Below are 26,423 nucleotides of genomic sequence, written 5' to 3'. Positions count from 1 at the left end.
GACTATGAATCGAACTGAAGATTAGAAGAAGAAGAAGAAGAAGAAGAAGAAGAAGAAGAAGAAGAAGGAGGAGGAGGAGGAGGAGGAGGAGGAGGAGGAGGAGGAGGAGGAGGAGGAGGAGGAGAAGAAGAAGAAGAAGAAGAAGAAGAAGAAGAAGAAGAAGAAGAAGAAGAAGACGAAGAAGAAGAAGAAGAAGAAGAAGAAGAAGAAGAAGAAGAAGAAGAAGAAGAAGAAGAGGAGGAGGAGGAGGAGGAGGAGGAGGAGGAGGAGGAGGGGAGGAGGAGAAGAAGAGGAGGAGGAGGAGAGAAGGAGGAGGAGGAACAGGAGAAGAAGAAGAAGAAGAAGAAGAAGAAGAAGAAGAAGAGGAGGAGGAGGAGGAGGAGGAGGAGGAGGAGGAGGAGGAGGAGAGGAGGAGAGGAGGAGGAGAGAAAGAGGAGAAGATGAAGAAGAGGAGGAAGAAGAAGAAGAGGAGGAGGAGGAGAGAAGAAGGAGGAGGAGGAGAGAAGGAGGAGGAGGAGAGAAGAAGGAGGAGGAGGAGGAGGAGAGAAGAAGGAGGAGGAGGAGGAGGAGGAGGAGCTATTCCACTGGTTAATTGTTCTCACTGTTAGGAAGTTTCTCCTTAATTCCAGGTGGCTTCTCTCCTTGATTAGTTTCCATCCATTGTTTCTTGTCCTGCCCTCTGGTGCTTTAGAAAATAAATTGACCCCTCTCTTTTTTTGTGGCAGCCCCTCAAATACTGGAACGCTGCTATCATGTCCCCCCTGGTCCTTCTCTTCTCTAGCCTGGCCATCCCCAATTCCTGCAATAAAGGTTTTAAAAGGTTGAAATAAGGAAACACCAGACTATCCAGGAAAAGAGCAGGGCCACACACATCTGCCAGGAGCCAAGTTCAACGCAACCCTTCACCCGCTCTCCGGTTTGTTTGTTTTTTGTTGTTGTTTTGCAGAACGGGACAAAAGCGTTTTCGGAAATAAAAACAAATACAAGATCCCCACGCCGACTTAATAGGAACCGCATCTAGTAAAATTTTTATAAATAAATAAAAAAATAAAAGAGAAGCGGGGGGGGGGGAGAGAGAGAAAGGCCCTGATTTGATGATTCCAAAGATACGAATGAACCGGATGCAGTGATTATTTGACCGTTCTAGAGCAGATGTTCTCAACCTGTGGGTCGGGACCCCATTTGGGGTCGAATGACCATTTCACGGGGGTCGCCAAACAACGCAGTCCGCCGTTTTTTCCCCCTTTTCCTTAGCTGTGCTCCTCCCTTTTATTCTATTGGCTTTTGAAAGCCAATAGAAGAAACTCTCTTGAATAGAGTCTAATTCTATTGGCTTTCAAAAGCCAATAGGAATTGTCCAGGCTGTCTCTGCCCTGCTGAGCCCACTAAAAGTCCCATTCTGCAAACGGTGCTGCCCCAGTTGAGTAGTCCTCGACTTACGACCGGTTGAGTAGTCCTCGACTTATGACCAGTTGGGGGGTCGCGGCATTAAAAAGGTTGAGAACCACTGCTCTAGAGGATTACTTAAAATGCTGTAAGCCACCCAGCGCGACCTCTGTGTGAGTTGGGAGGCTCTATAAAAATTTGTTTAATAAATGTTAACCATACTTCCAGTGCGGAAGATGGGAATGAACTGGGAATATTGCAATGATCGGACGATTGCAGAGAAGAGGGTGGGATGCAGGAGGTGCTTCACCATGCCAGAGAGGAATGGTTTTAAATGTTGCAAGCGGCCAAGAGTCCCCTCCTGTGTGCAAGCAGGGCGGTTACACACAAACTCATTCAATAACTATTGCTAATAATCGAATAATTCAAGGGGGAGAGGAAGGTGGAAGTGAACGGGCAGGCAGTTGGGAGCCAAACTACAGGATGTGGGCTTAGCTCCCAAATTATCCTCCAGGATGTCTGCCTGACATCCTCCACCCCGCTCACATCCATCAGCAGGCCCTTCCTGATAGCCCCCTCCACAAGACCCATTTCCAATCCCTCTTGGAAGAAGGGGAGAGCCATGGCCTTCCTGGAGCTGCTGATCTTTGTTCTTCCTCCTCCTCCTCTTCTTCTTCCTCCTCCTCCTCCTCCTCCTCCTCCTCCTCCTCCTTCTCCTCCTCCTCCTCCTCTTCTTCTTCCTCCTCCTCCTCCTCCTCCTCTTCCCCATCCCCCTTCCCCCAGGAGAGCAGCCCCAGGTGATTAAGAGCTTAAGGCCAAGAGGGGTTTCCCTCCCACCACCCAGCTGCCTCCACCCCAGTAAGAGAAATTCTGCACTGTTGCAGGGCAGTGGAGAGGTGAGGCAGGGGAAGAGGGAAGGGGAAGGGGAAGGGAAGGGGGAAAGGAAGGGGAAGGGAAGGGGAAGGAAGGGGAAAGGAAGAGAGAAGGGGAAGGGAAGAGGGGAAGGGAAGAGGGAAGGAAAGGGGGAAAGGAAGGGGAAAGGAAAGGGGGAAGGGAAGGGAAGGGAAGGGAGAAAGGAAGGGGAAAGGAAGAGGGAAGCAGAAGGGGAAGGGAAGGGGAGGGAGGAAAAGGGAAGGAGAAGGGGAAGGGAAGAGGGAAGGGAAGGGAGAAAGGAAGGGGAAAGGAAGAGGGAAGGGAAGAGGGGAAGGAAGGAAGGAAGGAAGGAAGGAAGGAAGGAAGGAAGGAAGGAAGGAAGGAAGGAAGGAAGGAAGGAAGGGAAAACGGCGGAGGAGAAGCCCTCCCCCCCTCCCCTCCCTTCCCCTGCAGCTTACCTCGATCCAGCGGCGGGCTTCGGCCAAGGCGGGCTCGGGCTGCGGCGGCGGCGACGGCTTCTCTGCCGGAGCTGGAGCCGGGCTGGCCATCTGCAGCGCAGCCTCCCGGTGGGGGGCGGTTGGAGCGGGCCACCCCCGCCTCCTCCTCCTCCTCCTCCTGCAGCGGCGGCTCCTGCTCGAGCTGCTCCCGGCGGCGGCGGGCAGCGAAGGAGCGACGGCCGCTTGCAGCCCGGCTGCCTTCCTTCGGGCATGCGGCGACCCCCGGCCGGCGTCCCCGGCTGGCTCCGCCCAGGCGCGCCCCCGCCGGCCCAGCTGCTCCCGGGCGCGCCCCCGAGCCCGGCCCCGCCGGCCAGCCCCGCCGGGGAGGGGGGGAGAGAAGCTGCTGGCCCTCCCCGCGGGAGAGAGAGGAGGGGTCCCCCCCCCCGTGATAAGCCCCCCCCGCCCGACCCAGCCTTGCGACACTTGAGGGGCTGCCCCGAATGCGGCTGGTCCCCGCTGGGCGAGACGCGGCTGGAGCGCCTTTCTTCCTTGAGAGCAGAGTGGGGAGGGACCTTAGAGATCTTCTAGTCCAGCCCCGGCTCAGGCAGGAAACCGTATATGCCATTTGTTGTTATTATTTATTATTGTTGTTGTTGTTTTGTTCTTTTGTTGTTTTGTTGTTACTACTACTACTGCTGCTGCTACTGTCTGGGTTAGTATTTAAAAAACAATAAGTAGTAGTAGTAGTAGTAGTAATAATAATAATAATAATAATTAATAATAATAATAATCTGTGAATGCTCAAACACTGGAAATTTTTAAGAAGAGACTGGACAGCCATTTGTCCAAAATGGTATAGGGCAGTGGTTCTCAACCTGTGGGTTGGGACCCCATTTGGGGTCGAATGACCATTTCACGGGGGTCGCCAAACCACGCTGTCTGCCATTTTTTTCCCTTTTCCCTAGCTGTCCTACTCCCTCTTATTGGTGGCCACACCCACTTGGGGGTCACCACAACATGGGGAACTGTATTATGGGGTCACGGCATTAGAAAGGTTGAGAATCGCTGGTATAGGGTTTCCTGCCTGAGCAGGGGGTTGGTCTAGATGACCTCCAAGGTCCCTTCCAACTTTTATTACTATTACTATTATTATTATTATTAAGTTGGAAGGGACCTTGGAGGTCATCTAATCCAACCCCCTGCTCAGGCAGGAAACCCTACACCATTTCGGATAAATGGCTGTCCAGTCTCTTCTTAAAAATCTCCAATGTTGGAGCACTCACAACTTCTGGTGGCAAGTGGTTCCACTGGTTCATTGTTAACTTAGTCAATGAAGTTAACTTAACAAAGGCGGTGATGCGCTTAATAAGAAAGGTCATAAAATGGAGGGGAAGCTCCCTTAACAAATGTCTTGGGGCTCAATCGTGGTCGTAAGCTGAGGACTATCTGTATCTTCATCTGACTCCCCACGAAGGTGGCGGATGGCTCCTGGATGTTGTCTGAGGAAGAAAAATCAGGAAAACTCCAAAGAAAACAGCCACAACTGGGGGGGGAGATGTTGCTGAACCGCCCCCCCCCAAAAGTCCCTGAATTTTGAGACAAGCAGATTTTTGGCCTCAGATTTTTCATCAGCGAAAACTCTGTGCCTCTTTCAGCCGAGCATCAAAAAGTAGCTGTGCTTTCTGTTGCTATGGAAACAGGCCAGGAATACCCTAAGATACCATGACTTGTTTTTTTAAAGCCTATAGCGTTGCATAATGGAATATTTTACATACATACATACATACATACATACATACATACATACATACATGACTTTAGTTGCGAAGTCGTGTCCGACCCATTGCGACCCCATGGACAACGTTCCTCCAGGTCTTCCTGTCCTCTACCATCTTCTGGAGTCCATTTAAGTTCACACCTACTGCTTCAGTGACTCCCTCCAGCTACCTCCTTCTCTGTCGTCCCCTTCTTCTCTTGCCCTCCATCTTTCCCAGCATTAGGCCCTTCTCCAGTGAGTCCTTCCTTCTCATTAGGTGGCCAAAGTATTTGAGTTTCAACTTCAGGATCTGGCCTTCTAAAGAGCAGTCGGGGTTGATCTCTTCTAGGACTGACCGGTTGGATCGCCTTGCAGTCCATGGGACTCGCATACATACATACATACATACACATCTCTCTATATATATCTATCTATCATGTATATCATCTATCTATATCATCCATGTCTATCTATCTAACTATCTATCTATATCTACCTACCTACCTACTTACCTATCTATCATGTATATCATCTATCTATATCTGTCATCCATAGCTCTCTCTCTCTCTCTCTTTATCTATCTTGTCATCTATCTATTTATCTATACTGTCATCTATCTATCTACCTACCTACCTACTTACCTATCTATCATGTACATCATCTATGTCATCCATAGCTCTCTCTCTCTCTCTCTTTCTCTCTCTTGTCATCTATCTATTTATCTATACTGTCATCTATCTATCTATCGATCTTTCTATCTATATTTACCTACCTATCATGTATATCATCTATATCTATCATCCATATCTCTCTCTTTCTCTATTTTGTTATCTATCTATCTATCTATCTATCTATCTATCTATCTCTACTTATCTACCTACCTACCTATCTTTTATATTATCTATATCATCCATATTTATATCTATCTATACTGTCATTTATCTCTCTCTCTCTCTGAGACTGTGGGTTGTTGTTTTTTAAAAAAAGCTGCATGAAAATGTTAAGGTATGGTGTAGAGCCAGGCATATTTTGCAGATGATTTGGGGGGGGGGGGAAGGATTCCACATCTTGTGTAGACACAGCCCATCTCTGTCATTTGTTAAAGCAGACCCTCTTTACAGCTCATCCTCAATTTACAACCAACAGTTGAGTCCAACATTTCTGCTGCTAAGCGAGGCATTTGTTATTGAGCAATTAGCAACAGAAATGTGGGGCTCGTAAGTCCACAACTTACAATCCCAACCTGAGCCCAACACTTGTGTTCTTAAGTGAAACACGGGTCAAGTGAGTTTTGCCCCATTTTGTGACTTATCGTGCCGCCGTTGTTGAGTGGATCCCTGCAGTTGTTCAGTTAGTGATGCCGTTGTTAAACGAATCTAGCTTCCCCCTTTGACTTTACTTGTCACAAAAGGGGATCGCGTGATCCCCCAGGGGCACTGCAACCGTCCTAAGTACATGCCAGTTGCCGAGCCTTCTGTATTCTGATCACGTGACCCTGGGGGTGGCTGCGATGGTCGTGAGTGTGAAAAACAATCGCTTCTTTCAATCCCTTTGTAAGTTCGGTCACTAAATGAACCGTCGTAAGTCAGGGACTTCCTGTATTAACCCTCTGCTTCGGCTGGCAGGTTTTGGGTCAGATCTATTAAACAGGAAAGCTTGTTAAAAGTTGCCCATGATAAACCAGCCGATCCGTCTGCAGCTCAGACCGGCTTTGTCCACCCACAGCAGACACAATAAGCCTCGGTCTCCTTATAAACCGGCATCCAAGGATCCCCCACAGTGCCTTGTTCAAAGACCGACAACAAACATGGTTATTCCTGTTTTGAACTCAACTGGAACTCATCCAGAAAGTCTAGCAGGGCTTCCTCTGTCGGTTTCACACTGTTCCAAGAATTTCCTTCCTTTGAATAGCTCGGCAGCCTTTCCCAACGCCTCCCGTCACAAACCAGGGTTTTAGGACAGAGATTATGGTTTATGGAATAGGGTGGCTTTAGGGAGGCTCCTGCTTGTGCAGGGAGTTGGACTGGATGACCTCCAAGGTCCCTGCCAACTCTGGTATGGGTGGTCCTTGACTTACCGCCGCAGCTGAGCCCAAAATTTATTTCCTTAAGTGAGACTTTTGTTCAAGGAGTTTCATCCTGTTTTAAGGCCTTGCTTGCTACAATTGTTAAGTGAACCTGGAGGAGGAGGAGGAGGAGGAGGAGGAGGAGGAGGAGGAGGAGGAGGAGGAGGAGGAGGAAGTGTTAGACATGTTTGTCGCCTGGAGTTCTATTTGTAAAAAAATAATAAAAGTGGGATACAAACTAATAAATAAAAATCCATTGGGGTGATTTGGCAGAAGTAGCAAAAGGTTTTAGCAAAAAACACACACGCACAGCTTGAAGCAATGGATCCAGATCAGAGAATGAAGATACACTGAACAGTGGAATTAAGATTAGGGAAATATATCTCTATCTCTATCTTGATTGATAGATAGATAGGTAGGTAGGTAGGTAGGTAGGTAGGTAGGTAGGTAGGTAGGTAGGTAGGTAGATAGGTAGATAGATAGATAGATAGATAGATAGATAGATAGATAGATAGATAGATAGATAGATAGATAAGGTAGGTAGGTAGGTAGGTAGAGAGAGAGATAGAGAGATTGATGAGAGAGAGAGAGAGGCAGAGAGAGATAAATAAGATAGATAGATAGATAGCGAGAGAGAGAGATGATAGAGAGAGAGAGGTAGAGAGGTAGAGAGAGATAAATAAGATAGATAGATAGATAGATGATAGATAGATAGATAGATAGATAGATAGATATAAATATAGAGATATAGATACTAATTTATAACAACTAGAGCAATTCGCTTAAAATGGGGGCAAAATTCACTTAGGGACGGACTCACTTAGCAACAGTACCTTTGGGCTCGATTGTGTCCCTCAGGTGAGGACTGCCTGAAGTCAGCCACCAATGCAACTATTTCTTCACGGTGCTTCGTTCCTATTTCTGTGAGTTTTGCTTCCACTTGCCACCAAGTAATACTTTTACACAAAATAACAACTTCCAGTGAAAGCAGACTTCTTTCCAAAGTCAGCCCTATGAAGAATCACACTGCCATACCTCAAGAACATCTCAAAAACCACCGACAGAATCTTACAACCACATGGACTCACACTAGCACACAAAACGACAAAAGCCTGCCTCAGTAAAAGTAGTCTAGCCTAATCTAATCAAGGAGAGAAGCAACCTGGAACTAAGGAGAATTTTCCTGACAGTGAGAATAATTAACCAGTGCAGCGGTTCTCAACGTTTGTGTGACGGCGACCCCCGTCACACAAACGTTATGCGCATGCGTGCCGCACCGCGCATGCGTGGCACCGCCCCCCATGCGCGGCGCGCATGCGCGGCGCCACCCCGGGGGTGCAGCGCCACCCCCATGCGCAGCGCGCGTGCGCGGCGGCGCCCCCCCGGAGGCGCGGCGCGCCCCCGGAGGGGACAAAATGGCGGATCGCCGCATTTGGCGACACAAAAGAAGTCAATCGACCCCAAATGGGGTCACGACCCATAGGTTGAGAACCGCTGAACCAGTGGAACTGCTTGCCTCCATAAGTTGTGGGTGCTCCATCACTGGAGGCTTTTAAGAAAAAAGGGACACTTTGTCTGGAATGGTGTAGGGCAGAGGTCCCCAACCCCTGGTCTGTGGACCGGTACTGGGCTGCATCACGCCAGCAACCGGTCCACACAAAGAAGCAAAGCCCTATCCGTGGGATGCAGGCAACACACAAAACCACACACCCTCCAGTCTGTGGAAAAACCTCTCTCCACGGAACTGGTCCCTGGTGCCCAAAAGGTTGGGGACCTCTGGTACACGGTTTCCTGCCTGAACAGAGGGGTTGGACTAGATCAGGGCTTTTCAGCCAGTGGTACGGGTACCACCTGTGGTACATTGGCACCTGGCAGGTGGTACGCAACCATCTTAGAAAAGTGGTAGCGGGAATAAGGGGAATGGGCTGAACCGGTGGCAGCACCACACAAGCCTGAGCGAGAGACGGCTGGAGCTGCAGGGCTGTCAGGGCTCAGCGGAAGTGCCAGGATCAGTGCCGCTTTCCAGCTGATCGGCACTTCTTCGGGGCTGTCAGGGCTCAGCGGAAGCGCCAGGATCAGCGCCAGGCTCCAGCTGGAGCTCAGCACTGATCCTGGTGCTTCTGCTGAGCCCTGAAGAAGCACCAATCAGCTGGAAATCAGTGCTGATCCTGGCGCTTCTGCTGAGCCCTGAAGAAGCACTGATCAGCTGGACTGTTGCAGCATCTCCAGGGTCTTGTGATTTACATTCAGATGCTTGGCAATTGATTCATATTTATGACAATCACAGTGTCCCAGGGTCATGTGAAGTGACCAAAACCTGCTGCAACCACCCAGCAGACCGGGGGGGGGGGATAAAAACCAAACACCCCCACCCCACTCTTGCTGTCAATCCTCAACAGAAATGTTCACAACAATGAAAACCTCAGACAGGAGGAAGAGTGCGGCTGGGCGGGCAGGCAGGTGTCTTGTTCAGCTGTGGCTTGGGGGGCACTTTTTTCAGTGCCATTGTAACTTTGAACAGTCACTAAGCGAACTGTTGTAAGTCAAGGACTACCTGTACTTTATCACTTTTTTCCTTTTTTTTTTTTTTTGGTCATCAGGTTTTTGACACCTTGCTAGGCAACTGGTGGTCCTCGGATATTGCCATATCCTAAAAGTGGTACAATGGGTGAAAAAGATGAAAAGCCCTGGACTAGATGACCTCCAAAGGTCCCTTCCGACTCTTTGTTATTCTGTGCGGATTGGGAAGATTCTGAAAAAACATTTCACGTCTGCCATCTAGTGAGGGAAAACAAGTATTTTTTTTAAAAAAGCCAAGTAAATGCCATTTTCAACCTCCAAATTTCAGTTTGTGAAAAATTGCGCAAGGGCTGCCTCCCACGTCAGTGTCAAATCTGGTGACAGGTGATGTAAGTTACTATGCTTGTTGGAAATAATTTTAAAGATGGGTTCCTGGAAATTTACCTCAAGGACTCAGGGAAAACAGAGCATCCATCAGTGGCTAAGTAAGTGAAGTCTGCTTCGAGGTGATCAACCGATTACTTTATCCAGGTGATAAAAGGCCAAGGAATCTATTATGTTGATGTCCAGTGGAGGGTCAACTCCTCATATTAATTGAAACTTTTATGTAACTTACCAGGTAACACTAGATAACGGTTTTATAAAGGCCAGTATAACGTACAGGGACGGGTATTATTTACCTGGTAGAACTGGACTTATTTTTTAAAAAAATAAGTATATTTCTAGTATATTGGACAAGCCATCTTTGATCGGGTTATCTCCACCCCTATTTATATATTGCTAAGCAACAAATTGATATAAATGTCCAGTCCAGCTGAGCTGCTGGTGACATGTTGATGCATCCATGTTGGGTTTCTTCGGCAGCAATACAAAACATGGTTTGTTGTTGCCTTTTTCCACAAGGTTTTCCAATGTCCAGGGCTTTTGTCTTCCATCTAAGCAATAACCAAGTCCTGTGCAGGCTTAACTCAAGATCATCAAGATTGGGCAGGTACTGCCAATTAGCTAGGTAGACTCAGAGCTACTGGTGAACAACTACCTGATCCAAGAATGAACTTCCAGCTGTTAATAATTTAGCAAGTTGTTATACACCGTAAAACCACCATGGAGAGGTTGAAGGTGGACATTAATTTTGTTATGAAACACACACAAACATGGAGAGAGAGAGAAAAGAGAAAAAAAAGAGGCCTATGCCATTTCAGACCAATGGTTGTCTAAGCTCTTCTTAAAAACTTCCAGTGTTGGAGCATTCACAACTTCTGGTGGCAAGTCGTTCCACTGGTTAATTGTCCTCACTCTCAGGAAATTTCTCCTTAATTCCAGGTTGCTTCTCTCCTTGATGAGTTTCCCTCCGTTGCTTCTTGTCCTGCCTTCAGGGGCTTTGGAGAATAGCTTGACTCCCTCTTCTTTGGGGCAGCCCCTCAGATACTGGAATACTGCTATCATGGTCCCTAGTCCTTCATTAAACAATACCCAATTCATTTGCTTATGTGGACCACCACATTGTTCCAGATATTGCCCAGAGGCACTACAGCAGGGGTCTTCAGACTTGGCCTTTTTATGACTTGTGGACTTCGACTCCCAGAATTCCTCAGCCAGACACGTGTGCCTGGCTGAGGAATTATGGGAGTTAAGTCCACAAGTCATAAAAGGGCCAAGTTTGAAGACCCCTACACTAGAGCTTATACCATATTATTTGAGAGCCTCCATAATACTCTATACCAGAGGTAGGCAACCTTGGCTCGTTTTATGACTTGTGGACTTCAACTCTCGGAATTCCTCAGCCAGCATGGTGGGTTCAGGAATTCTGGGCATTAAAGTCCACAAGTTATAAAAGAGCCAAGGTTCCCTATCCCTGCTCTATATCAAGGGTCTCCAATCCCTGTGCTGTGGACCATTACTGGGTCACAGCTTATTCAGAATTGGCCCATGCAAGTGGTTGGCCGGAGTGCGTGCACGCAACTCAACTTGTCTGAACAGCAGGCTGGGGGGAGGCACTCATATGCGTGATCGCCAGCCCGCCCCTTGTGCAAGTCTAACTGCACACGTGTGTGCCGGCCCGCCACTCGCACGGTCCAGTTCCTCCCTCCCCTCCTCCCGGTCGGGCCCGCCAAGCCGCACAGGTTGCGTACCGCTTTCTCTATATCAGTGGTTCTCAACCTGTGGGTCGGGACCCCATTTGGGGTCGAACGACCATTTCACGGGGGTCGCCAAACAACGCAGTCTGCCATTTTTTCCCCCTTTTCCTTAGCTGTGCTACTCCCTTTTATTCTATTGGCTTTTGAAAGCCAATAGAATAGACTCTCTTGAATAGAGTCTAATTCTATTGGCTTTCAAAAGCCAATAGGAATTGTCCAGGCTGTCTCTGCCCTGCTGAGCCCGCCAAAAGTCCCATTCTGCCAACGGTGCTGCAAGTCATCTGCAGCGAAGGCAACCTGTCTGGAAGCTTCCACCCCTCCCTGCTGAGCAACTACTAAAAATGTAAGTGAAAGAGGGCCAGGGGTGGGAGGTGGGAGGCTGGCGGGCGCAGGGAGGGTTGCCTGTGCGCGTGGGGCCCGGCGGGTGCCTTACCTCCCTTGGGCTGGGCCAGCTGGTGGCCCAGCCAGTGGTTGGCCTGCGCCGTCGCTGCCCCTTGCCAGCTACGCCTCAGCTGGCGCAGGGGGCGGTACCACGCATGCGCGGCGCTCCCGGGCAGGGAAAGTCCTCGACTTACGACCAGTTGGGTAGTCCTCGACTTACGACTGGTTGGGGGGGGGTCGCGGCATTAAAAAGGTTGAGAACCACTGCTCTACATGAATAATATTTTGCATAACCAAATCGTACATTTTTCCAGGCAAGGAATCTTTTTGAGATTTCAGAGAACTGAAGGTTCATGAAGCCGGAGAGATCTTTGGATTTTGAGCCCCCTCCCAGTGGACCATTTGAGCCCCTTTCCCAGTGGACAATTTGCCGTAGCCACGCAGACCACCAGTGGGCCACGAAACGCAGACTGGGGGGAAAAGTTGGATTGTTAACAAATGCCGCTGGCATCATAGAGAGTTTTAGCAGAACAACACAAAAGGAAGTTTTCCGGAATAGCAAGAAGGGATTTATTGTGGTGATGGACAAGCAGTCACAGCCACTTGAAAGGAACCTGGGAAATCACAAAAGCCTAGAAAGCATTTATACATACATACACACGACAGTGAAGGGAATCTCAACGTGACACTTTTGCGTGAATTTTCGTCTTTGGGACAGGGGCCACCGAAGCTGCTGTCAGGAAGGGGGAAGAGAAAACGGGATTGCGTTACACCTTAAATTCGAAACTAAGAACAGCTGGCTTGCTTTCCACTTTGTTGTTGTGGTTGTTTTCTCAAGTTTTAAACATAAGTGCTAAAGCCTTACAGGCTTGAACTACATCCGGTGAGAGGCCGAGGATCTACTTCCGTTGCCAAACTTCAAGCAGCCTTGCACAAGGCCACAGCAGAAAAACGCACCTCTCCTTGCTCACGTTGGGTGAATTGCTGGCAGATCTCGGCAGATGCCTTAAAAAGAAAAGGATTTAAGCGGTGTAGCTTGCACAATGGTTGCTGTTGGTGAAACTCTGTGCAATGAAGCCAAGTCAGAGACGCCTTTTATGCATCTCCATACCGCAAAAACGCACCCACCCACTTTATAAGTCTTATTCCACCGAAATTGGGAACTACGAGGACTGGTATGGATGTAATGTGGATAAGCCAGGATGGTTTGTTTATGGATCGTATGAACACATCTCTTATGGTTTCGGCATTGTGGGTCCCAAAAGGCAAATATTACTTCCAACCCCCCCCCCCTTTATGTTACACTTTAGTCAAGGTTTGCTTCCACGTGGGGACTGGCGTACCACCATCCAATCTCCCCATTTTATCAAGTTACAAGACTTATCCATGGTTTGGTGTGTCGTGTGAACTCGCAATGGCTACCTTTCCCAGTTTCAGGAATTAGAATCTGTCTCAGTAGCTGTTATGAGAAAAGACAGCCGTTCTTGGTTCAGCGACATGTGAACTAAGGATCTAGGTCAGGGATAGGCCACCTTGGTTCTTTTATGACTGATGGACTTCAACTCCCAGAATTCCCGAGCCAGCATGGCTCAGCTTGGAAACCTCTTCCTTTCCCCTCAGCATGGCTTGCTCAGGAATTCTGGGAGTTGAAGTCCACCAGTCATAAAAGAGCCAAGGTTGCCTACCTCTGGCCTAGGCTGCTTTATGACTGGTGGACTTCAACTCCCAGAATTCCTGAGCCAGCCATGCTGAGGGAAAAGGGAGAGGTTTCGCAGCTGAGCCATGCTGGCTCAGGAATTCTGGGAGTTGAAGTCCACGAGTCATAAAGCAGCCTAGGCCTAGGCCAGAGGTAGGCAACCTTGGCTCTTTTATGACTGGTGGACTTCAACTCCCAGATTCCTGCCAGCCTAGCTGAGGGGAAAGGGAGAAGTTTCCAAGCTGAGCCATGATGGCTCAGAATTCTGGGAGTTGAAGTCCACCCATAAAAGAGCCAAGGTTGCCTACCACTGATCTAAGTTAAGAGTACAGGATGGGAAAGGTGTAAAGGGATGGCTCACTCTGAGATCCATCACACTTAATGGAGGAAACCACTCTAGCTGCAATAAACTTCCGAATCCCTTAGCTAAATGTCTATGGAGATTCTCCGTCATCCAGGTCTTGCTCACGAGGACTGGATTTCTTGTTTTCCTTTGAAGACGTTTCGTTCCCAGAAGCTTCTTCAGCTCTGACACTCCTTGCAGACAGTCATTTGCCTCCTTTTAGAGAAACTGGGAGGTTTGTCTGTGTCCTCAGTCACCTGAGTGGTGCAAATGGTTGGAGCCTTCTTGGAACGCTGAAAGGACTGGTAGACCTAGGCTCCAAGAAGGCTCCACACACTGCAACACTCAGGTGATGACAAACCTCCCTGGCCTCAACGACTCTCTAAAAGGAGGGACCAGCTGTTCAAGGAGTATAAAACCATCCAGGCAAAGCTGAAGAAGTTTCTGGGATGAGAAGTGAAACGTCTTCAAAGGAAAACAAGTAAGTCCAATTGCCTACTTTGGGATAGAAGTAACCTTAGTCAAATATTCTTCTATTCCTATAGATACCAGAGCCCATCCATGACATCAAAGCAATACACACAGCACACTCTAGACCACCCAAAATTCAGCATGTTATGTTGCGCAGAGATTTCCGGCATTCAGGCCATGGTCCGTTTGGAATCGGGCCGGGGAAGCGGCAGGCAGGCACGGGTGCAGCTCCCCTACTGTGAGCAGTGGCCGAGTGCACACGCATGCAAGGCTCCATTTATGCAGGCCCGTGTGCCCGCCACTTCTTCAAATGGAGCTGCGTGTACCTGCTCGCCCACCGCTCGCGTGGAACCATTCCCGCCGGTCTGAAAAGCCGGACAGGTGGATGATCCCCGATGTATGTGTTGTAGGAACTTGGCAAGGACAAGTGAAATGGTGACCGCCCTAAGCGAAAAGCATCTTACCTTGAGCACGGCGTCCTCTGAACTGGCTCCGTGCTTGATAGGGAATGGCATTCTTCCATCTGCAAGCAAAGTTGGAGAACAAAGCCCATAAATTTTAATAAATTAAATTAAAATTAAATAACTTCCATAGCATCTCCATGTGTGAAAATTACCGGTGTTAAGAGGAATTAGCTTGGTCCACTTTCTTGGAGGCTTGGTAGAGAATGCCCTTAATCCAGGGGTCTTCAAACTTGGCCCTTTTATGACTTGTGGGCTTCAACTCCCAGAATTCCTCAGCCAGCCTCCATTTTGTTTGTAAGATTTAAGACAGGAGTCTTCAAACTTGGCCCTTTTGTGACTTGTGGACTTCAACTCCCAGAATTCCTCAGCCAGCGTCCATTTTGTTTGTAAGATTTAAGACAGGGGTCTTCAAACTTGGCCCTTTTATGATTTGTGGACTTCAACTCCCAGAATTCCTCAGCCAGCCTCTATTTTGTTTGTAAGATTTAAGACAGGGGTCTTCAAACTTGGCCCTTTTATGACTTGTGGACTTCAACTCCCAGAATTCCTCAGCCAGGCATAAAAGGGCCAATTTTGAAGATCCCTGGATTAATCTTTCTACCTATAGCACCTCCCAACCGGGTTATTTAGTCAAATATTAATTAACAGCTGCTTGTAATATCTCTAAAGGGAAAAAAAGGAATCACCCTCTCATTATTTCAGAAGCTGCAGATTCCTTTTTACTTCTCCCCCTGACCATGATGACAAAAATTAATTATTAACTATGAAGACTCCAATTTCCATTTTATCTTCCTGTTGTTTTCAAATTTATGGTCCATAAACTCACGGACGATAAACCAACCGCATGGGCTAAGCTCCTGTAATATCTTAAACTAATGTGTATGTACCCCCCAAGTATGAGTTTACAAAAAGGCTAGCACGGGGGTGGGGAACCTGGGCTCTTTTAGGACTCGTGGATTTCAACTCCCAGAATTCCTGAGTCAGCATGGCTGGCTGAGGAATCCTGGGAGTTGAAGTCCACAAATCATGAAGGAGCCATAGTTTCTCCCCCATTCTGGCTCAGGAATTCTGCGAGTTGAAGTCCATAAGTCATAAAGGGGCCATAGTTCCCCCATTCTGGCTCAGGAATTCTGGGAGTTGAAGTCCACAAATCATGAAGGAGCCATAGTTTCTCCCCCATGCTGGCTCAGGAATTCTGGGAGTTGAAGTCCACAAATCATGAAGGAGCCATAGTTTCTCCCCCATGCTGGCTCAGGAATTCTGGGAGTTGAAGTCCACAAGTCATAAAGGGGGCCATAGTTCCCCCATTCTGGCTCAGGAATTCTGGGAGTTGAAGTCCACAAGTCATAAAGGGGGCCATAGTTCCCCCATTCTGGCTCAGGAATTCTGGGAGTTGAAGTCCACAAGTCATAAAGGGGGCCATAGTTCCCCCCCATTCTGGCTCAGGAATTCTGGGAGTTGAAGTCCGCAAGTCATAAAGGGGGGTATAGTTCCCCCCCATTCTGGCTCAGGAATTCTGGGAGTTGAAGTCCGCAAAGTCATGAAGGAGCCCTGTCCCTGGGCTAGCAACTCTGCGCGAACAGGTAGTCCTCGGCTTATGACCACAACCAAGCCCAAGGTTTCTGTTGTTCAGTGACACGTCTGTTAGGTGAGTTTTGCCTCACATTTTCCTAAGACGATGTGTGAATTGCGTCCTGGGAGAAGTGTATTAACTCTGCAGCAGCTTTGATGGCACTGTATGTGGAGCTGGCTAGAAAGATACGCTACGGATCCTTAAGTAAATGCATTTTACTTAAAAACTGTGCTTGCCTCATAATGCCACGGGGGAAACTGTTCGGCATTGAAAGCTATAATCGTAGACAGGAAATTGGCCTTTTCAAAGCCGATATACAAAACTTACCCAGTTCGTAGAGGTGTCCGCCTACGCTGGTAAACAGAATGAAATGGAAGTTCACCTTGTCGTCTTCAGCCTAAGAGGAGATAAGAGTTAAGCAGGCAGGCATCTGGCAAGAACAGGGCAAGGGACACACAAGTTCTGCCTCCAGAAGTTGTGAATGTTCCAACATTGGAAGTTTTTAAAGAAGAGACTGGGCAACCATTTGTCTGAAACGGTATGGGGTCTCCTGCCCTGAGCAGGGGGTTGGACTAGAAGACCTCCAAGGTCCCTTCCAAGTCTGCTATTATTATATTATTATTATAACGGTGGCACATTTATTTCTCCCCCCCGCCCTCTTTTTTTTGCCATATTTTTAAATCAAGCTTCCCGAGCATTTTCACCAAGTAAGGCACAGAACTGTCACCAGAATAAGCCTGTCAGACAGACTTCCCCAGTTCTTGCGAAGATGAAGGAAAAGAAGTAGAGAAACACGGTCAGATTTGCAAAATTCTGTTATTATAACCTCTATGGCAGGGGTCTTGGCCCTTTGATGATTTGTGGACTTCCACTCCCAGAATTCCTCAGCCAGGCACGCTGGCGGAGGAATTCTGGGAGTTGAAGTCCACAAGTCATCAAAGGGCCACGTTTGAAGACCCCTGCTCTAAACGAATAACATCTACGTTAATTAACGTTATTTATGCTTTCATATGTTCCTCTAACTGAGGGCTCTTCAAACTTGGCCCTTTTAGGACTTGTGGACTTCAACTCCCAGAATTCCTCCGCCAGGCACGCTGGCGGAGGAATTCTGGGAGTTGAAGTCCACAAGTCATCAAATGGCCAAGTTTGAAGAACCCTGCTCTCTGGGCTGGAGACACCAGTTCTTGGCCTATTGTATTGTTGAAAACTTAACAATTAAAGCAGTATTTACCCGGCATTGGCCCTCTTGGGCAACTGCATTGTGGGCTTCTTGAATGGCCTGGGAAGAGATAAAAAAAATTAAAAAGACATTAGATAGATAGATAGATAGATAGATAGATAGATAGATAGATAGATAGATAGATAGATAGATAGATAGATAGATAGATAGACAGACAGACAGACAGATAGATAGAGATATATAGATGATAGATATATATAGGTCTTTGGTTATTCAGGTTTTCTCCCACGTAAAATTGGAAGTGTCTTGGCGACGTTTCGACAAAGTCCCATTCGTCATCTTCAGGGTGGTGTTTTCAGCTTCATGCTTCTAGGAAGCTGTGCTCCTAGAAGCACGAAGCCGAAAACACCAGCCTGAAGATGACCAATAGGACTTTGTCGAAACGTTGCCAAGACACTTCCAATTTTACACGGGAGAAAACCCGAATAACCAAAGACCTACATACGAACACCCGTGAAAACCTCAGAAAACACACACACACCCATATACAGACATGTACACACACACACACACACACACATCAAGATGATTTTATCTAAATCCACTATTTCCATTCCTGCGAATCTATTCATCTTCACCAGGGGTGTCCAACGTCGGCCATTTTAAGGCCTCCTGAACTTCCACTCCCAGAATTCACGGCTGGCCTGAGAATTCTGGGAGTTGAAGTCCACAAGTCTTAAAGTGGCCCAGGTTGGACACCCCCTCTCCTCCCGATCTACTGCCTGTTCAACCAACGTTAATGCTGAGCAATAATTCTGAATGAAACCCTGCATGGGGAAAATCATGACATAGAGATAGTCCTCAGGTTACATCCCATTAGTTTAGTAACCATTCAAGGTTAGTGTGGCACCGAACAAATGGTATTTATGAGCGGTCCTTAACTATCCTGGCTGTGGCAGTGTCCAGGCACAAGGTGCCAATTCTAACGTCCCACAAGCAAAATCATTGGGGAAGACAGCAGGAAGTCCTCGTTTAACAGCCAGCATGCCTGGCTGAGGAATTCTGGGAGCTGAAGTCCACAAGTCATAAAAAGGCCAAGCTTGAAGACCCCAGTCCTAGTTTATAAAGTCAGTGTGTTTCTATTGATAGTTGAAACAGGAGACTGGAATCAGTACGAAACAGGATGACGTTTCTGAGCCCACCCTTAGCCTCTATTAGCAGCTTGGAAAAATTGATCCATGCCATCCATCCCTTTACCTTGTTGTTCTCCAGACGTTTCGCCCTCTCGTCTGGAGACAGCCCAGCTGTCGCAGCGAGGAATTCTTTTAGTGCAGATCCTTCATCTGGAAAAGGTGAAATTAAAAGCGATTTAGGTGTTGTATAGGGGAAATAAAGAAGCACAGAATAGAACACAGAAGAGCGGAGCTGGAAGGGACCTTGGAGGTTTTCTAGTCCAGGGCTATTCAACCAGTGGTACGGGTACCACCTGTGGTACATTGGCACCTGGCAGGTGGTACGCGAACATCTTAGAAAAGTGGTAGTGGGAGAGGGGAATGAGCTGAACCAGTGGCAGCACCACACAAGCCTGAGCGAGAGACGGATGGAGCTGCAGGGCTATCAGGGCTCAGCAGAAGTGCCAGGATCAGCGCTTCTTCAGGACTGTCAGGGCTCAGCGGAAGCGCCAGGATCAGTGCTGCTTTCCACCTGATCGGCGCTTCTTCGGGGCTGTCAGGGCTCAGCAGAAGCACCAGGATCAGCGCCAGGCTCCAGCTGGAGCTCAGCACTGATCCTGACGCTTCTGCTGAGCCCTGAAGAAGCACCAATCAGCTGGAAAGCAGCGCTGATCCTGGCGCTTCTGCTGAGCCCAGAAGAAGCGCCGATGTTGCAGCATCTCCAAGATCTTGTGATTTACATTCAGATGCTTGGCAACTGATTCATATTTATGACGGTCAGTGTCCCAGGGTCATGTGAAGGGACCAAAACCTGCTGCAACCTCCCAGCAGACGGAGGGGGGAATAAAAACCAAACACCCCCCCACCCCACCCCCGCTGCCAATCCTCAACAGAAATGCTCACAACAATGAAAACCTCGAACAGGAGGAAGAGCGCTGCCAGGTGGGCAGGCAGGTGTCTTGCTCGGCTGTAGCTTGGGGGCCACTTTTTTCAGTGCCATTGTAACCTCGAACAGTCACTAAGCGAACTGTTGTAAGTCGAGGACTACCTGTACTTTATCACTTTTTTCCTTTTTGGTCATCAAGTTTTTGACCCCTTGCTAGGAGACTGGTGGTCCTCGGATGTCGCCATATCTAAAAGTGGTACAATGGGTGAAAAGGTTGAAAAGCCCTGTTCTAGTCCAACCTCCTACACAGGCAGAAAAGCCCTACTCACCGTTTCAGACATAAATGGTTGTTCAATCTCTTCTTTAAAAAGTACTGCCACCTAGCTAGGTGCCAAATAGACAGACTCAGAGCTACTGGTGAACTGCCTGATCCAAGAATGAACTTCCAGCTGTTAATAATTTACCAAGTTGTTGTACATCGTAAAACCTGCCACTGAGAGGTTGAAGGTGGACATTAATTTTGTTATGAAAGAGAGAAAAGAGAAAAAAAAAGGTCTTCTAGTCCAACCCCCTGCTCATATATACCATTTCAGACAAATGGTTGTCTAATCTCTTCTTAAAAACTTCCAGTGTTGGAGCATTTACAATCTCTGGAGGCAGGTTGTTCCGCTGGTTAATTGTTCTCACTCTCAGGAAATTTCTCCTTAGTTCTAGGTTGCTTCTCTCCCTGATGAGTTTCCATCCGTTGCTTCTTGTCCTGCGCCCTCAGGTGGTTTGGAGAATAGCTTGACCCCCTCGTCTTTGTGGCAGCCCCTGAGATGTTGGACATTATAGTACTACTACTATAGTAGCAGCTGATTCCACCAGCTACATCTGAAAGCTTTTGAGGCCCCTTCATTCCTACAGGGTTAATAGCACACGTATTTTAAAGTCTAAAAGCATCATCTATAATTTCAACTCAAGAAAGGAAGTGTATTTTGCGTCCTCTGTTATGTTTGACTTTGAGAACTCGTTAAGTATTTTAAGTCCACATCAACCAACAATTTTGGGTACAGTAAAGTCTGCAAGGTTTATATCCACTGGACAATTCTCCCCTAGTACTTACCAAATCGTATTTTATCTTGATTATTAGCTACTGCGTGGATGAGGCCAATGGTTCCACAAGAGTTACTGGCAGTCTGCTTCACAAAGTAGACATCTGTGCTCGTTTCTTGGCCCTTCAGTTCTTCAATCTGCTTTTTTCTGAAGTTTTCGTGCTACAATTGAAGTATATTCATTAGACACCATCCGGGTTTTTGTGTTTCCGTCACAAACTTGACCCAGTCTGTGGCTGGTTAGGAGGAACGAGCAATTTCCTACATAAAGGTGTATCTGCATGTTGGATTGGACCCTACTTTTAGGCATTCTCAAAACACCGAACGCGCTTATACATATCTTAATTAATCCTTATTCATTTTTGCCCAATTTTTAGCTTCTCATCAATATTACAATTTAGCCTTTGATATTTATAATTTTCAGGCTAAGCTAAAAATTTATGGATAAATGTAATGATGCTGTTTTTACTGAGTTGATATAACTAGAACTGTACTAGCTTGAATACAAGACAGTAAATGTTAAGGGGAAAAGAGAAGAAATATCTGATGTTGTAACCTGAGATTTGCACTAAAGAGTTTGTTATCGAACTATTGATTAACCTAGTTACCACGTTGCTTTTTAAATACTTAAATGGAAAACTGGAAAATAAAATGTTATATATATATATATAAAAAAACTAAATAGGCATAATGTGTGCATAGCACACGTTAAAACCTACCCCAGCAACCCTGGATGAAAAACACACACAGAACAATTGGAGAGCCTCAGGAATGGCATCAGTTGCAAAATTAGGTAGTCCCCGGCTTACGATGACAAATTGAGCCCAGTGTTTCTGTCACTAAGTAAGACAGTCGCTAAGTGAATTTTTGTCTCGTTTTAGGACAATTGTTTGGTGTCTTCCTGCAGTTTGGTTGGTATCATAGTTGTTAAGCGAATCGGACTTCCCTGTTGACTTGGCTCATCAGAAGTTTGCAAAAGAGGATCGCGTGACCTCCGGGACACAGCAACCGTCATAAATATGAATCATTTGTCAAGTATTCGTAAATCACATGACCCCAGGGATGCTGCAGCGGTCATTAAGCTTGGAAAATGATCCTAAGGCACTTTTTTTTTAGTGCCGATGTAACTTGGAACAGTCACTAAATGGACTGTTGTAACTTGAGGACTAGTTAAGAATTTTACACACTTAGCTTTGAATTGTAGATGCTGCTGATGACACCAGTGAAGTTCAAAGAAAATTCCTTATTGCCACTGGCTATACCAGGGGTAGGCAACCTTGTCTCTTTTATGACTCGTGGACTTCAACTCCCAGAATTCCTGAGCCAGCCACACTGAGGGGAAAGGGAGCAGTTTCCAAGCTGAGCCATGCTGGCTCAGGAATTCTGGGAGTTGAAGTCCACCAGTCATAAAAGAGCCAAGGTCGCCTACCCCTGACCTAGAGGAACATATGAAAGCATAATTAATGTTAATTAATGTAGATTTTATTAGTTTAGAGCAGGAGTAGGCAACCTTGGCTTTTATGACTTGTGGACTTCAACTCCCAGAATTCCTGAGCCAGCCATGCTGAGGGGGAGAGGTTTCCAAGCTGAGCCATACTGGCTCAGGAATTCTGGGAGTTGAAGTCCACGAGTCATAAAAGAGCCAAGGTTGCCTACCCCTGGCCTATAACAGAAAATGTTAACAAAGGACCAAATCCTAAAGGAAGATCTAGTCCTTCACTTACCAACGTTCGTTTAGTGACTGTTCGAAGTTGCAACGGCCTGGAAAAAAGTGAGTTATGACTGTTTTTCACACACTTACGACCGTTGCAGCGTTCCCAGGGTCACGTGATCAGAATCCAGACACTTGGCAACTGGCTCGTGTTTATGACGGTCACAGCCTCCCCAGGGGGGATCACCTGGTCACTTTTTGTGACCTTCTAACAAGCCAAGTCAAGGAGGGGGGAAGCCAGGTTCACTGTTGCTAACTTAAAAGCTGCAGTCACTCACTTTAACTGTGGCAGGTCGTAAAATGGGACAAAACTCACTTAAACAAGTCTCTTGCTTACCAACGGAAATTTTGGGCTATAGCTGTGGTTATAAATCAAGTATACTACCTGTGTACTAATGCCAATTATTCTGCTTTAACATACGGGTCCGAACAGTCCCGTTCTCTTGAAATTAATACATTCCAAGGTGCCCCACAGTTGTTAATTCTGGCTACTAGGCAAATTTCCATGGATATTAGGAAATAACAGAGTATTTACTGTAAATTTGCTGCACAGGTTCAACCCAGTCAATTGTTTTGGTCACAATTCCCCAAGGCAGTTTTGCAAATTCCTGGGGTTCCAGTACAGGGTATTAAAGGTGCAAAAACCCCTTCAGAGATAGATCTCTGCTTTAGATTAGCGAAGGACATCCCACTGTTGTGCAAAGAATTATAAAATACAGGGAGTCCTCAACTTACGAAGTCATAAGGTTGCCAAGGTTGGAGGCACACCCCACCCCACCACCCCGCAATAAGGGGTGGGAGATTTTATTTTATTTTATTCAGCTTTAATACTCACCTGAGCCGTAAGGGGAAAGAGCAGAAGTACTGCACAAGCCGGAGTCGGCACAGCACTCAAGATGTCTTTCTCAAACCCTAAGACATCCACAAATTGCCAGCCAGGGGCAACTCCTAGACGATGGAGTATCTACACAATAAAGGGAAGCACACACAACACTGGGTATCTCACATTCCCAAAACAGGCAAGTCATGGTCTGAACAAGCCAACGAGCCACAACTTAATTTGGGTTAGCTGAGCCACAACCTCAACCGGAGAATCGACCGTGCTTCTGTCCTCTGGGTTCAAAACTGGGATAATTTATTAATTGCGAGTTGACTCCAGGAATGAGCGAGGAGGTAAAGCCGAACGCAGGGATAGACCAGCGAATGTTTCCAATTTAATAAAACTAAAAGTGAAAATTTCCCCATTTTATTCCCAGGCACAAGTAATGCATAATAGGTAATACGTAGGCAAAAGAAAACTGCATGTAAACAGGCAGAAGAGGCCTTCTTCCTGCAGTGGATAGACAATGGCTGAAAGCATAAGGAATAACACCATCTCAGGAGCAAAAATTGCATTTTGTTCTGGGTTCAAATTCCCAAGCTGGCAGCCTCCTCGTACTGCTTTGGGGGTTGCCGGGGTTCTAGCAAAATGAAATGCATCTAATATTATTTATTAGATTTAATGCAGCCATCCCATTCTGCACATGCAAAGGCCTGCTTATTCTTGCCCAGTCACGGGACGTTGAATGGCGTTGCTGCATTTTAATCTGGAGCCCTTTAATGAAATCCTTCAGCCATTGCCTTACAGAGGTTTTGGAGCAGGGGTCTTCAAACTTGCCCCCTTTTATGCCTTGTGGACTTCAACTCCCAGAATTCCTCAACCAATGTGCCTGGCTGAGGAATTCTGGGAATTGAAGTCCACAAGTCATTAAAGGGCCAAGTTTGAAGAGCCCTGGGTTAGGGCAACAGAGAGCAGCTGGGAAACAAAATTTCATTCGCTCCCAGGGTAGATAGGAAGTTTGATCAGCCCTAACCATTGTATCAATAAAAAACAAAAAAACAAAATAAAATGCAGGCTCTAATTTGAGGCAGTTACAAGAAAATACAGCAATCAAAACAGATGTTTGCCTGTGATCCTGTTGTCTAGTTCCCTTTTTATTTTGTGCCACTCCTCATTAACTAAAACCCAGATGTGATAATACAAAGAATTAACAATGAGATAAACGGCCTCACCTTTATAGGATACACTGCTCTGTTCAATCGCTTTGGCATTTAGCTCAACTGCCTTAATCAGGGCTCATGTTGACAAGCCTGTGGACTTCAACTCCCAGAATTCCTGAGCCAGCATCACCAGTTCAGGAATTCTGGGAGTTGCAGTCCGCATCTCCTGGAACGGCCCCCCTCTGGTCTTAACTGTAAATCCAGCAGTCTTGTTCATCCTGTATAGCAGGGGTAGGCAACCTTGGCTCTTTTATGACTCGTGGACTTCAACTCCCAGAATTCTCCTGAGTCAGCCATGCTGAGAGGAAAGGGAGGTTTCCAAGCTGAGCCAGGCTGGCTCAGGAATTCTGGGAGTTGAAGTCCACGAGTCTTAAAAGAGCCAAGGTTGAAGACCCCTGCTGTATAGATTAGAGCACCCCCCATAGGATAATCTGCCATTCAGATCCAAATGGGTTTTCCTTTCAAGCAAGGATGTGAAGGCGCTAAGCCGAAGGGAAGGTGGTCAATCCCAGGTTAAGAGAGAAGGCAAAATGGGTCCCTTCCCAGATACATTGGGGGGCAAATAGGAAACCGTATCCTGAAACACGGCTTGCAGCACCAGCCGGCAAAACTCTGTGCTAAAGAATTGTTTTTCATGTATATTTTAATTTTTTCCCCTTCTGAAAGCAGTACGTTTCTGATTGCATGCTTTTGAAAGTCCTTATGTGATTTAGAGGTCTCGTACCACATAAAAGCATGCCAACCTAGCTGAAGGTCAGGTCCCTCTAAATAAAGCAATCTTTTATTTCTCAATACAATCCATTCCTAAAAGAATTGTTGCTTGCACCAGCAACCGGGGAGAAAAGGGTGTGTGGTTGCAGTGCTCTTCCAAGAACAGGCAGTGGTCCCCGCCCGACAAAGGATGCTCCAGCTTCCAGATGTTGATGGAGATGGTTGTGGCTTGCCAAACAGCAAGCAGGACCACCACGGTAAGGAGAGGGGTGGGGATGCTTCCTGGTCTGGCAATTCCCCCCCCCCCCCGTGGCAGGAGGACCCTCCTCCTCCAAGCAGCCCCTCCCCTCCCCTCCGGCGTGACACAGCACAAACCGCGGTCCGCAGCGCCCCCTGCCGCCCAGCCCTTGGAAGAGCAGCCTCTTTAGGATGGAAGGCGAGAGAGACCCTCCACCTTTTTATTCTCCTCCTCCTCCCCCCCCACGTCTCTCCCTGCGCCCCCCCCACCCACCCCACCCGCTTCCAACAGGGCAAAAGGGGGAGAGCCCCTCCCACCCCCCTTCTCCTTGCACGGGGGGGGGAGAGAATGAAGGCAGGTGCAGAGGCGAGCCGGGAAACGCCCAGCCCGGCGAAGGCGACGCGTCTCTGGCGGCCCCCCACTCACTTTGTTCAGCATCTGGAAAGACAGAAAAGGAGGGAGCCAAGTCAGCTTTGCCTAAGGGCGCCCCCTCCCCGCCCTCCGTCTCCTCCCTAGGGGTCTCCCCCCCTCCCCAACCCACCCCTCTTCTAAGGGCTGCAAATGCCGGGAAGACCCCCCACCCAGGCAACCCCCCACCCACGCCTAGCCCCGCAGGAGAAGCCTCTGCTTCCCCAGGACCAGAGCTGCATCTAAGACCCCCACCTCCCCCGCATCCAAGCCCTCCCAGCCGTTCCCCCTCCCAAGCAGCCCACCCACCTCCGGGTTGATCTCCATGGGCTGCCACGCCATCCTGCCACTCGCGTACCCACCGCTAGCCGGATCCGTTCTGGGGCAGAGCAGCCGCCCGCCCACCCCTATATATATTGCCACCGGACCGGCCCACTGGCGAGGAGGAGGGGGGGGAGTTGCTGGGGCGAGAGAGGCCCACCCAGAACCCCCCTCCCTGGGTTTCCAAATGGTCCCTTCCCCTCTGCTGCGCCTCCAGGTCCCCGAGGCTTCCTCCCGCGCGGACGGGCAGCTCCCTCCAGTGGGAGTGGGGGGGTTCAGGCAAGGAGAGGAGCTCGCCCCCACCCCCACGGTTGTATGTAGTACGGCCCTCCGGTCGGCTGATGCAGGCCAGAGGGGAGAGGTGGTGCCTTGGCCAGGGCAGGAGGCGGAGAAGGGTTGCGAGAAGCCTCTTGCTGGGCCGTCTAGGTGCCCTCGGGGTGACCCTGCGGAGGTGCGGGCGCTTGGCAAGGGGCTTGGCTGGCTCTGGGAAGACCTGGAGAAGCGTGGAGGCCTCTTTTCTTTCTTTCTTTCTTTCTTCCTTTCTTCCTTCCTTCCTTCC

General features: G+C 48.0%; 2 protein-coding genes across 12 annotated transcripts in view; both read right to left on the bottom strand.

Annotated features, from left to right (window-relative positions):
• The window catches only part of LIMCH1 (LIM and calponin homology domains 1), a 167,013-nt gene extending 164,024 nt beyond the window's left edge, over positions 1–2,989 (bottom strand). For 4 of the 11 annotated variants that reach the window (XM_039325233.1, XM_039325238.1, XM_039325235.1 and 1 more), the window contains exon 1: positions 2,718–2,989. In XM_039325233.1, coding sequence (XP_039181167.1) covers positions 2,718–2,807 — 90 coding nt within the window. In that variant the 5' untranslated portion in view covers positions 2,808–2,989. The remainder of the gene's footprint in view (positions 1–2,717) is intronic. The other 7 variants (XM_039325245.1, XM_039325247.1, XM_039325246.1 and 4 more) reach the window with 4 other exon arrangements.
• A 9,113-nt stretch (positions 2,990–12,102) lies between these two features.
• On the bottom strand, positions 12,103–25,984 carry UCHL1 (ubiquitin C-terminal hydrolase L1). The gene is made up of 9 exons (XM_039325267.1): positions 25,853–25,984; positions 25,562–25,573; positions 22,982–23,110; positions 20,447–20,597; positions 18,541–18,626; positions 17,335–17,382; positions 16,431–16,500; positions 14,531–14,589; positions 12,103–12,561 (listed from the first exon to the last, which is right to left on the bottom strand). Exons 1-9 carry the CDS (start codon positions 25,883–25,885, stop codon positions 12,475–12,477), a joined length of 675 nt encoding a protein of 224 aa, XP_039181201.1. The 5' UTR covers positions 25,886–25,984; the 3' UTR covers positions 12,103–12,474.
• Between the last annotated feature and the right edge of the window lie 439 nt (positions 25,985–26,423).

This window comes from Crotalus tigris, unplaced genomic scaffold (assembly GCF_016545835.1).
Source record: "Crotalus tigris isolate CLP2741 ecotype Arizona unplaced genomic scaffold, ASM1654583v1 scf7180000024321.1087588, whole genome shotgun sequence".
Lineage (NCBI taxonomy): Eukaryota > Metazoa > Chordata > Lepidosauria > Squamata > Viperidae > Crotalus > Crotalus tigris.
Note: the sequence above shows the minus strand (reverse complement) of the source record. Positions and strands in the feature narration are given on the sequence as shown.

What these genes read in the sequence shown, in the direction of transcription:
- UCHL1 (XM_039325267.1), bottom strand. Translation starts at nt 25,885, where the DNA reads ATGGCGTGGCAGCCCATGGAGATCAACCCGGAG. An exon ending in TCAAGATAAAATACGATTTG is followed by an intron (nt 18,627 to 20,446) that starts GTAAGTACTAGG and finishes CACCTTTTCCAG; the next exon opens with ATGAAGGATCTGCACTAAAA. An exon ending in CGGACACCTCTACGAACTGG is followed by an intron (nt 14,590 to 16,430) that starts GTAAGTTTTGTA and finishes CTTTGCTTGCAG; the next exon opens with ATGGAAGAATGCCATTCCCT.